We start from the raw sequence: 12208 nt of genomic DNA on the forward strand, positions 1-12208 counted from the left end.
TTCCCTATATGAAAATTAAATATTTTCTTGCAGTGTTATGACTTTGCCTTGAAGCATTTGTTGCTCAATGTTTCACTCACACTTCTGGTCATTTTAACCCACCGAGCTTAACTGTCTGCAGGATGTCTGCATGGGGATAATTCTTCCTCCTTTCCCTCTGCAATCAGGTTTTGCCCTTCATTATACCTTTCTGTGGAATCTATTAGAACATAAATCTTGACAGAGTTCTTCAAGCTTTTGACCTACACCTTGCAAATACAGGAACTTTTCTCCCTAGATTGTCTTTTGGAGCACACCAGTTCATTAAAGTTTTGAACACTGAACCCTCACTCTTATAGCTTTATCACCCAGTTTATGTGCCAAATGTCAAAACAGGCGTCAGAAATCTGATTTATGAGTGTATGTAGAGAAATTGTGGTACCCTGCTTGTGACAGGGAGTCAGCCGGTAATTTCCTATCAGGATTTCCTCCTCGGCTCCCAGGGCCCAGCCTGGCAGCCCAAAGACAGTGAATTCACAGATCATGATTCAGGGCTAACAAAGCTTTGAGGCAATAATATCTTTGAATTTATGTGCTTTTCAGTTTTAATCGCATTTGACCACTTTGCGATTGGTGGGATTTTATTGCAAGTCAAAGCCAGTGCTGACTGTAAAAAAATGAAAGCTAAAGAAGTCGAGCAGTCTCCAAATGCCAATGCAAGAATGACCTTATATACTTTTTTTCCTTCTCTTTGAAGTATCAGAAAATCATGGGTGAAGCCATAAACTTGCGGCACCACAAGCGTTGATAAGACATATCGGGGTTTCCTTTCTAATTCACGAATTCACACCGGGGCGGATTTACGTCCCGCTCACACCCCCGGGCGTCCCTCACCCCACACAGCCGCAAAGTTGTCACTTTTACGGCTGTTTGTGCCTCCCCCGTGCCGTGGGCAGGCCCCGCTCCCCGGCCGGAGGTGGAGCCTCCCCGCTCCCCCCGCCCCTGCCGCGGCCTGGGCGCTACGCGAGCGCGGGGATCCGCCGCGGCCTGCGGGCCGCCATGGCCGCCGAGGTGAAATCCAAGCTGTCCAAGAACCTGCTGCGCATGAAGGTGAGGGGGGAAGCAGGGGCAGGGGGTGCCTGAGCCCCGCGCGGGGGTGAGGGGAGGCTGGAAGCGGCAGGATGGGGCCGCCCGGCCGGGGCCGGGGCAGGGGCCGTGCCGGCAGCCGGTGGTCGGCGGCGGCCCCGGGGAGAGGGTGGGTGGGTGTCCCCCGGGCGAAGTGCCCTGGTTTGGAGCATTTCCCGTGCCCAGCCCCGGCTGTGCCAGGCGGCCATCGGTGCCTTCACGTTTGAAATCCAGTTTATCGATGGTGACCGGGCCCTGGCCACCCCCCCTCCTCCCCAGGATTCTGGGCTGCTCCTCTCCAGCTTCCCCAGCAAGAACTCGCTGCTTTAAACGCTCTCAGGGGGTTATAAACTGCAGGGTTCGGTCCAGCAGAGCAGCTTCGTGATTCCAGCGAAAGTGCCTCTTCAGGAGCCAACTGCATTGCCCCTTTCGAGGGAGCTTTTCTTCCATCTGGCTCCTCTGGGTTTCTTTTTGTGAATATAAATTATAAGACTTGCCCCACCACCACGTGGAAATTAAAATGTTAATGCTGCTTGCTTTACTGGGGGGTGGGGCCTTTAATATAGAGCGGGGGAAGTTTCTTTTTTCTTGTGTCCATTTTTCTCACTGTTTACATTGCTGGCTAATGAAATCCCCAGCCTGAATGGCAGCGTTAACCTCCTTTCCCGATTTATAAATGTCAGGGAGCTTGGTAACATCCTGGCGTGCCTGTTAACTCTTGGAATTGTGAATCTCGTGTCACCAATGTGAAATTAATCTCTGCTTGCTGGCTAATGGATTCTGCTTCACACGGCATACTACAATTCCTGATTCAGTGATTGATAGTTCTTTATTGCTGGAAAACAACCAGTAAAATTGGAGTTCCCATTATTATTTTTTTTCTTAATATCCATTCAATTTTTATAACTGAATATGATGGGGCCTTTGTGGCTTTTTGCTTGTAGTGGTGTTTTTTGTGGTGTTTTATTTAACCATTTCCCCCCCCCCCACGTATATATATGGGGCTGTATTTCACATTCTAGCTGAAAAGAGTTTTGGCTGACATCAGTTCAATCTTTAACATAAAGTGTACTCTGTTGCAGTAAAATGATGGAATATTTACCCCAGTTAATAGATGCTGCCACTCATGAAAGATGAAAACTTGTACGCAGAGGGGATGGAACACATCTTGCCTCCTCTCAGAAGAGAGTAGATGTTGAGTTGAGTTAGCCAATAGTGTGACACTCAGACTCTTATAACCTGGATTGCAGCATCATTATTTTTTCTCATTTTTATATAATACTCTCCTTAAAATTTTTACTCCTGTTGCTTGCCAATTTATTAACCCCCTGGAGATTTCAAAAGCAGGTTTTTAGACTTTCTTCCATGAAAGGCCGTGAAGAACCAGCCTGTGACATTTGCAGGTTTACAGTCCGGGCAGGAGTAACCAGCTTTGAAGAGATGAGTAGGTTTTGAAAAGGTCACAGACAGACCTAGCATTTAGCACTTTCCTTCTGCACATCTTCTTGTTTACAAGTGTTTTAATTAAGCCTTTAGCAGCTGCCTCTGCGGGTACTGCTACCATGGGTGAAGTGGCACCCAGAGGTGACATGTGGTCAGTGGTAGCGTTGTGAGGACCATTTGCACTAAGGATTGGGCCACAGGTACCCACCACATAAGGATGGCTCCCACTTTTACATCTTACACCATTTGATCCAGGTCCTGTTGCTTAGGGAAACTAATCCAACCAACCACTCAGTTACTGACTTTGTGTCTAGCACAATGAGTATATATTTAATTCATCTCTGTGTGTTTACTTTTTAGATAAACGTGACTACATAATTTTTATCTAGTTATTCCTGTAGCAATCTTTAGAAACATAATCTTTAAAATGTAATGTGAAATGATTATTTAATTGGGTGCTTGTAGCAGAATTTCTCCTGTTGAGATTTCTGACTGGCTAACCAATTTCCTTGAGCAATGTGGTTTTCCACATGATAGATTCACTTATTTGCCTTGAGAAGATACTGTAATTTTAATTGGAAAGCTTTGACATATTCTGAATCGACTCAGAAAGCAAAAGTCAATTTTTCTTGCATTAAAGATCTTGCACAGTGGATGCAAATAGAAATATAAATGCAAAATGAGACACTAGCTCTACTAGCTTTTACTTCAGAGTTTGGTTTGGTTAGCTTGGGCATTTTGTGAGGACTGAAAAGATGTGTGTGGTATATATAATACATATATTACACATCTGTATTACCTATATATTTTAAATAAACTCAGCAGTGCAGGGTTTTGTGGGAGGAAAGTGTTTTGTGATGCATTCTGGGCTTTATCTCCAACCAAGCCCATTTTAGCTGGGACCTAAACTATGTTCAAGTGTAGTGTTCCCGCTGACATGTTACCTGTTAGCCTGCAGGCTTATCTGAACAGAACAATGATGCAGCTCTAAATGAGAGGTGTAAAATTAATTGATATAAGATTCCTCTGCAGTGGTGCACATACAGGTATGCTTTGATAGCCACAAAACAGTTCTTATAGGACTGCATATAAACTGTACTCTATCTGAGAATTACATTCCTATAAATGTAGACCTGTGACAGGTACAGTTACTCAAACATTTTCTGTAGATCTTAAGGGAGGTCCCAGCTTCTAGGGGTGTGGGAATACAGGGATTATTTCTGTAACATTGTGAAGAGTTCTGTTTTTTCCAGCTTGTTTCTTTGACATTGTTGAGACTTAATTGTCACTCAGTTCAGGCACCTGGCTTGAGACAAATGGAAATTACAGTGATGTTTCACAGACCTCAGGTGTGTAGTTCTGTGCTCTCAGCACTTTTTCAAAGGCTGTGACAGATGTCTTCTACTCCCAGCTGTTGAGAGGTTACTGTCTCCCCCTGCCTGTTCCCATCCTCTGACAGGGGTTATCACCGAGGAAGGGATTGACAGCAATGTCCTTGTATTAGGCAAAAGTAGCAGTCTTGCCCTAAACTTAATTATTGGTCTCAGCTATTTTGGCAGACTGTTCCTGCAGTGGGTTCACAGGTGCTTATATATACACCACTCAACTGGTGCTTTGGTGGGTCATCAGTGAGAAGTGAAGAGCTGGTAACATCTCCCTTTAGCACAGCTGGATGCAGAAGACTTTTTTCATAGTCTGGTTTCAAAGTCTCAGTTACTTTTTTTCCACTTCCAAAAGCAGGTTTGCGCCTTCAGAGCTACAAATGCAATCCAGTTCATTAAATTAAATGTGAGAAAAGAAGAGGATGGTTAAAAGTACAGGTGTTTCAAAAAAAGGACAGCCTGGTATGACCTGCCTCTAGCTCTGAGTCGTGTGGGTGGAGTTGGCTTCTGATGTGCAGCAATAACTTCAACACCATTATGTTCTCTTTGGCCTTTGTTGAAACATTAGAAAAATCTTAGCAAAGTTACAGAGTTGTGACAACTCAAATCCATCAAAACTAACCAGGAAAGATGTTTCTTTATGTGTAAGTACAGATGTGACTCACTGTTGACTTGCTGCGATCAGCAGCTGTTTACTTTTCCATGGCCTGTTTGCCCAGACTTAGACCAAACTCAGAGAAAAATTTAAAAAGCATTTACTTTTTATCAACTGCTAAATGTTATGTAATGGATAATTGGCATCATGTAATTATTGCATGTTCAGAACATACTCATGATGAAAAAAACTGACGCTGTGTGTTTATGTGTCTTTTTTTGTAGTTCATGCAAAGGGGTTTGGATTCACAAACTAAAAAACAACTTGAAGAGGAAGAAAAGAAGATAATTAGCGATGAACACTGGTATCTTGATGTACCAGATCTAAAGGAAAAAGAGTAAGCTGTAACCTTTTGTACTTCTTATCATCATTGGATTGTTTTGAAATGGAAATAGTATATTTGTATTTTTTTCTATAAAATAAATATTGCTAATCAACAGTTAACAGAAGCTAAAATAGTAAGAGACTGGCATTACAACTTTATTACTTACTTTCAGGGCTGTTCTTAAGGTTGCCTAGTGTAGTTTGACCTACTTTCAATTCTTGTGTGTGTTGTTTTCTTTCACTCACACATTGTTCTAGATGCATATAATTAGTTTCTTTCAGTCAGAGACCTATTCATTCACTGCTGCTTTTTCCCTTCATTTGAAAAAAAGAAGTTTGAAACTTTGTGTTTGTAAATTCAGCTCCAGTCACACGGTTAAGTTCATTCAGGACAGTTCTGTCTTCTTGTGTCCAGCTCACTTCAAATCCTGTTTTTGAAATAGGAGAGATAATGGCAAAAAGAAAGGAAGGCTTAGCTAACAAGGAAGAAAATGTCCTGCTCTTTAGAAACGTGCTTCAAATAGCAGGAAAACCACTTTTAAAACTGCTTGGGTTTCATCCTTTCACAAGTGTAAAAAAATTCCATTGAGGGAGAACATACATAATTTTGAAAAAGCTGGGACCCAAGGAATTAACTGTAGCTGAATAAGGTCATTGATAAACTCTTTTCCATTGCTCTTGCTGGATATGACAAAAAGGTATTTGAGCTTCAGTTGCAGCAAGGCAGGTTGAAGCTGGACATTGGGAGAATTTTTCTAACAATAAGGCTATTGAAGCTCTGGAATAGATTGCCTGAGGAGACACTGGATTCTTCCTCATTGGAAGTCTTTTGAGGACAGGTTAGGAGGACCTCTGCTGCTCATGGTACATGTTTAACTGATACTGCCTTGAGGTAGGAGAATGAGCTTAATCTCTTCAGCCTAACTTCCTATGGTCCTGAGAGTTTGTTTCACATGGGAGATGAAGAGGATGAGGGAACAGGTACATACGTGTGTGAGGAAGAGAAGGAAGGAACAATTCACGGAAATACTTTTATCTAGCACGTGTACTGTGAACACCTCAGGGTCATGTTTCTTTTCTCACACCATGCTCATTAGAGGAAGGAAAAAAGGAGAGAGAAGGGGGAAATCTGTCCCTGCTGAACAGAGAATGACACAGTGTTTTATGTCCTGGCAGACTCAAACTAATGCCAGGTCTAACAGCACAATGAAAAATTAATTAGAAGCTTTTGCTAGTATAGTAATGCCACCTGGAGAGTGATATTTATGTGGTATTTTTATTCTGGCAAAAGTATTAATGTAGGTGGAATCATATCAGCAAAGAGTGCTTTTTGTCAGGAGAGTTAATTTTGCATGTGGAACTGGCACAGTCTTGCTGGCAAAAAGCATTCCTTTGCACTCCAAGCTCCTTGTACTGACAGATTTATCAGAGCAATTAAGCTTCGGAAAGTGGTTGATGGTATAAAATACACTGTGGTTTTGTTTATTTGTGCGGGGGGGGAAGGCAGCAAATCCTTTTTGCATTTGTTTAATTTGATTATTTTAAAGTGCACCATTTGACAAGATGCTGGGTTTGGGGTTTCGTGCAGGAGCTGTATAATTGAAGAGAGAAGCTTTGTGCGGTGTGAGGATCTGGTTTATGGCAGAATGTCCTTCAAAGGATTCAATCCAGAAATTGAGGTACTGTTTAAATGTCCTGGTTTGAGGTGGTCTCGCATTAGGATTGAAAAGCCCTTGGGGGTGGGGATTTGAGTGTTCACACTGCATCCCATTTGGCCTTTGCAGCACCTTCCATAAATCCTCTCATGTGCAGGAACTCCATGATTCAATCCAAAATGTTGGATCAATGCAGCATCTGGTAAATAGAAGCTTTTTATCTCCCTGTGCTGGTAGTCAGTAATTGCATGACTCCTGCAGATTTTCTCTCCCTGAAGTGAGGAAACCATCCCACATGCTGCTCACCAAAACAAAAGCTCACTTTTCCTCCTGACATTTAATGCAGAGTCCAACCTACAACCATTCAGCCCTATTTTTTCAACGCTTACTTGTGTGAGGTCTTAGAGTTCCAAAGTAAAAGTGCTGGGAAAGAGAGTCTTTAATTTCTTTCTGGCATGATTCACACTGATAGAACTGCACAGGGACAGTAATAAAAAGGTTACCCCTGAACTGAAGCAAGAGGATGAAGGTGTAAAGACTAAGAGGTTTGCAGAAGGCTATGCAAGATGCTTTACTTAGGAGATTCTTTCAGTTATTTTGAACTTGCTGTCCCTGTGACTCAGCATCTGATTGCTTCCTGGCTTTAACTGTGAATCCTTGCAGATATTCTTCCCTCTTAACAAAACTATTTCAAGGACTACGTGGTAACTTCACAATGAAAAATTAATTATGGTCTAATTCTCTGGTCTCCTGAAGATGTTTGGAGTGCCCCTTAGGATGTTTGAGTATCACAATACACTGAAAACACACTCTCTGTGTGGCCTCTTTTCCCAAAGGCAAACTCTAAGCTCAGCTTAGCAACAGACAGGCACATTGCCTTTTCTTTGTGAGTTTTCATTACAATATGCTCAAACCTGCCCAGGCACAGCAAATAATTGTTAAATTTGATTCTTGTCTTTTGTGTGCTTCTCCTACCTGTGAATTTCAGCACAGTTGCCACTGTGACATGGTTACATATTTAAGCTGTTTCTTACTTCATTTTCAGAAGTTAATGATCCAAATGAACTCCAAATGCAAGGAAGAAGAAATTGAAGTGGATGATAAAATGGAAGCTGATGTGTCAGATGAAGAAATGGCCAGAAGGTAAGTTATATTTTATGACATAATGATCACTAGCTAGGAATGTGATATGTTACTGTATTATGTGCGGGGAAATAAAACCCAAGAAACTAACAAACAAAATAAAGCAAAAAAACCCCAAACCAGACTGTACAGAACTGATTTTCCAGGAATGCTGATTTATTTTCAGTGGAATCTCCATCACTTTTGGGGATAAAATAACTTCTGCCCTTTGATATCTAGGTATTCTATGCTACTTTCCTCCTTGTTACCAATTGTTAACAATTCAAATTGTCAGAATGAATAATCTAATAAGCCCTCATGTAATACTTGTGCTTCTCAGGCTTCTAATGACCAGGTTTTTTACACCACTTAAATTGTTGATTAGATTTCTGATTTGCTCCACTGAAATTTTTTTTTCTGATTTTAATAAAAGGTGTAAAATTTTTTATTCTCTTTCCAGATACGAAACATTAGTGGGAACAATAGGGAAGAAATTTTTGAGAAAGAGAGACCAACGTGTACTCAAGGATGATGATGAAGATGAGGAAGTTGATGAAGATAGGAATAGTAACATAATACCTAGGAAAAAAGCTAAGAAAATGTTCTTAAAACCTCAGGATTAATGTCAACTGCACAAGTGGAGCCAATAGAAATGTTACCTAATGCCTCCCAAACAGAGTATCACGGACTGGAGACTGGAGATTTTGCTATTTAATGTAAAGGGTGGATTTGTAAATCTGTTCTGTTCTCACTGAAATTTCAGCCATCCACGACAGACATTTTTCCAAGTGGATGTGTCTCTGATGGATGTCATACATCCTTTCCTCCCTCAGCAGCTTTTAACGTGGGGCACTAATCCCACCAGTCTCTTTAAATGTTGTGCATAACTAGATCAAGTGTCACATGCAATGGACAGCCATGTTTTTTACAATTTAAGGTAACATCTGAAAGAAGTATTCAGAGCAAAGATGAGCTGTGTCCAGTTCATTAAGGCAGCTCAGCTTCCCCTGCTTTCTTTATTATGAAAATGAAAACTTTTGCTGTCTTCAAATTGAAAAAAGTCAGCAGAAGCATGTTTGTGATTTTTTTTTTATTTTTACTGTGCTAAAAATAAGATGGGAGAAGAACAGAGAGATAAAATCCACTTTATTGAATTTTATTTTTTATAAAGTTTATTTAAAAACAGAGGATTTTGTAGTGCAACTTTTTTTTTATAGAGCAAGCCAAATATTGGGCAACGTTTACAATTTGACATTTGAGCAGATTGTGAGTCTTAGTTTCTGTCTTCCAAAAGAAGTTTGCTCATCTTGCCTCTTTTTCAGCAAAAAAATCCAATCTTATAATTATCCAAGTCTTGTCATAAAAGCGTAATAACGGCTTCAGAAACATGCTTGAAAGCTGAATAAAAACTGTGATTTTTTGTGGTTTATGATTGTGGCTTAGCTTATTTAATGTAAAAAAAAAAAAAGATGCTTAGTACAGTCTGATATAAGAAGTGATCCTGTTTTGTGCTGGCCACAGATGTCCCAAATAGTAGTTGAGTGCACTGATTTTTTCAGCATGTGATGAAGCCATCTGAAGTACGAGGAAACATCATGTCCTTTGGTCAGTCAGTGCTCTGAAAAATGTCAATGTGGTCTTGCCTAAAATCATAGCAGTTCTCTGTGAAATGCCTTTCAGCATAAAATATTGCTATTACTGCATTTGCTCAGGATGTCTGAGTTACTCATCCTTAATGTTGACTCTCTGGAGAAAGAGGAATGGGTTAAACTGAAGTGAGGAGTGGCCATTCTGTCATGGACACAAGAGGCTTTTTTTTTTTTCTTCTTCTTTTTTTAGCAGCTCAGTGAAGCAAGACACGAAACTCAATTATTTAAGGAAGGAGACACTGTGTCCTGCTGTATTTTGCATGTGATATATGAACTATAATCTATATATCAGGAGCACCTCATTAGATATTCAAGATGGATCACACATGGCAAGAGAAATATACTTTTAACCTAGAAAGGGGACCTCATGCAGGTGGAAAGGCTGTGATTCATGATCTGAGATAGTTTTTCGGAGCTAATTAAATGCTACTGGTTCAATTACTTAAAACCTGATCATATATTATTGCTAGCTGAAAAGAAGTTAATGATGGCAAGACATTTTTCTTCCCATGCAAGATGTGACCTGAGCTAAGAAATGATTTATTGTTGGTCGTCACAAGAAAAACTTGGAATATATCCCATTATTCTTTCTTGCTTATTAGTAGGAAAATGATTCCTCTCTCTCTCTCTCTGAGCACATTTCTTGAATGGAGAGTGAATTTCTGCATGGCTGTGCTGGATAGTTGAGGGGTAAAGTATGTTCTAGTGAACCACCACCAACCAGGAGATGTCACTGTGAGTGCATGTCCTGAGAGACAGGGCACTGGGGAAGTTCCTGGTGGTGCAACATAAAGGAGCTTTTGGCTTATTTTGATAACAGTGGTGGCTCAGATGAATTCCACGTGAAGTCTGCCTTTGCCAAGGCTCTGCACCTGGATTGCAGCGTCCTGTCCAGTCCAATGGGGGGTAATTTTGAGCAGTTAAAGGGCATTCTGGCATATGTTGATCCTTAATTTCCTGTCATTTCCCTAGGGGTAGCTGGAAAGGTGAGTGGCACGGTGCCTGAATAAGCACGTGAGTGAACACTAAACAGCTTCCCAGAAAATCCATGATTTTGGAATCAGGAGAGGGGGAGGGTAGTTCTGCTGTTTCCTAAATATGTTCAGCACCAACTGTGAAGAAATGGTAGATTTCAGTTTATTGTCTTTAAATCTGGGGGCTTTGCTGTTCACATTTAGCTGGTGGCTCAGTGAGCTACTGAAACGCTACAGTAAGAGCAGCTACTCATTTTTAGCACAATCTTTTATTCATGGGGAGTTTGTAAAATGTGCCTTTAAAAACACCATCCATAGTGCACTGTTGGGAGCAAGACAAAACCAAAAATCAGCCCTACATGACTTGAAATGTACTTTAGGTGCCCAAAGTTACAAGCAGGTGTATTATAATGGGATCTTCTGAAATACCCATCTACATTTCCAATTGTATAAATACATATATATGTGTATTTATATAAGTCTGACTCCAGCTTCCTACCCAAGGTGGAAACATTCTGCTGTACAAAATCTGTGCTTAAGTACTCTTGATAAAGATGTAAGTGTAGCAGTGAAATATTCATAAAGAGAACCTACAGTAATTCCAGCTTTCTTGGCTCTGACACAGACTCAAATGCATTTTCATGTGCAAGTTTCTAAGCTGTAGAACCTTCCCACGTGGTCACGTTTCTAAATGAAAAGTGAGAACAAAAGTTGGGTAAGTAGTGTTTTTATGAAGGAAAGTGGCTCCCTGCAAAATGTAGCTGGTGAAGTGTTACCAGGCACCAGAAGTGTTTGTGCCTGTGACACCGAGGTACCTGTTGGGGTGAACAAAGCAAAGTGTGGGTGTAGTTGGTGCTCACAGCTCACAGTGTTGTCTGTCCCTTGACAGGTCAAGTTTGGTCCTTTGGCAGGCTCATGGTGTTTATTTCTGGGGTTGGAACCATGGAAGTACTGAACAGTAAAACGTTGTCTTTCTTGCTGATGTTTCTCATTTTACTTTTATTCTGCTTAGTGTTGGATCTTAAAAAGTCCAGGACCAGAGTCCAACTGAAGTGAGCCATCCTGTGTCCTCCCTTTAGTAATGCATGAGCTGATTAAACTTTGGTTCTTTGGGGAGGGGCCGGATGTTCAGTGGTGCCATGGAGTTTGAACCGTGTTTCTTCTGTCCTGTGTCTTGTTTTCTAATCAAACACTCCATTATGCAATGCTACAATGGCTGTCATTGCCACTGGGCATTGCATGTGTGTGTGTAATGGGCAGCTGGGCTGGGATTCTGGGACTTAATCCAGCATTCAGACTTAGAAAAGAAATTGTCTTGTCTTTCTCTTAATTGGAATACCATACTTTTAAATTGTATTTGGAATTAGACAAGTCTGGGGGCACAGGGGAGGTTTCTAAGCATTTGTTTTGCTTCATTTCAACAACAGTCCACAACTAAAACTGCAAAATCGTTTAGGCCCTTATTAAACCCTTCTCAGAGAGTGTTAATAAAGCAGAGTGGTGGTGAGGGATGTAACACATCCCACAGTTCCTTCCGCATGTGAATGCAAGTTTCTGTGAGAGCTGATGTTTTAAGGATTGAGTGTTTCTTTTCAGGATGGGATAACATCAGCTTGTACAATAATACCTTGCTAATGGGACCCCAGCATGAGGCCCCCGGGTTTGTTTGGTATTGTTTGGTTTTACGACATTCTCATCTCACACCTTTGAGGCACTTTGGGTCTGGCATTCACACCTCAATAACCTGCTTTCCTCAGCTTTTGGGCAGCTTTGGTTAAACTGTGAACCTGTTTGTTAGCTGTATGTGTTGGCATTTATTTGTGTGATTTGATGTTGCACAGTGAGGACCTGCTTATAATTGTCACATCAAGAGGAGAAATCCCACTCAGAGTGGTTATCA

At 41.1% G+C, this 12208-nt stretch overlaps 1 protein-coding gene across 1 annotated transcript; it reads left to right on the forward strand.

Annotated features, from left to right (window-relative positions):
* Window positions 1-980: 980 nt before the first annotated feature.
* On the forward strand, window positions 981-9114 carry MPHOSPH6 (M-phase phosphoprotein 6). Its single transcript, XM_017820976.1, has 5 exons — window positions 981-1089; window positions 4809-4921; window positions 6497-6587; window positions 7609-7706; window positions 8146-9114. Exons 1-5 carry the CDS (start codon window positions 1039-1041, stop codon window positions 8306-8308), a joined length of 516 nt encoding a protein of 171 aa, XP_017676465.1. The 5' UTR covers window positions 981-1038; the 3' UTR covers window positions 8309-9114.
* Window positions 9115-12208: the final 3094 nt, after the last annotated feature.

Source organism: Lepidothrix coronata, unplaced genomic scaffold (assembly GCF_001604755.1).
Source record: "Lepidothrix coronata isolate B3197 unplaced genomic scaffold, Lepidothrix_coronata-1.0 Scaffold87, whole genome shotgun sequence".
Taxonomy (NCBI): domain Eukaryota; kingdom Metazoa; phylum Chordata; class Aves; order Passeriformes; family Pipridae; genus Lepidothrix; species Lepidothrix coronata.

Bases quoted from the DNA above. Each gene is read 5' to 3' on its own strand.
- MPHOSPH6 (XM_017820976.1), top strand. From the start codon at position 1,039: ATGGCCGCCGAGGTGAAATCCAAGCTGTCCAAGAACCTGCTGCGCATG. The intron at 1,090-4,808 runs GTGAGGGGGGAA...CTTTTTTTGTAG, and splicing joins AGAACCTGCTGCGCATGAAG to TTCATGCAAAGGGGTTTGGA. The intron at 6,588-7,608 runs GTACTGTTTAAA...CTTCATTTTCAG, and splicing joins GATTCAATCCAGAAATTGAG to AAGTTAATGATCCAAATGAA.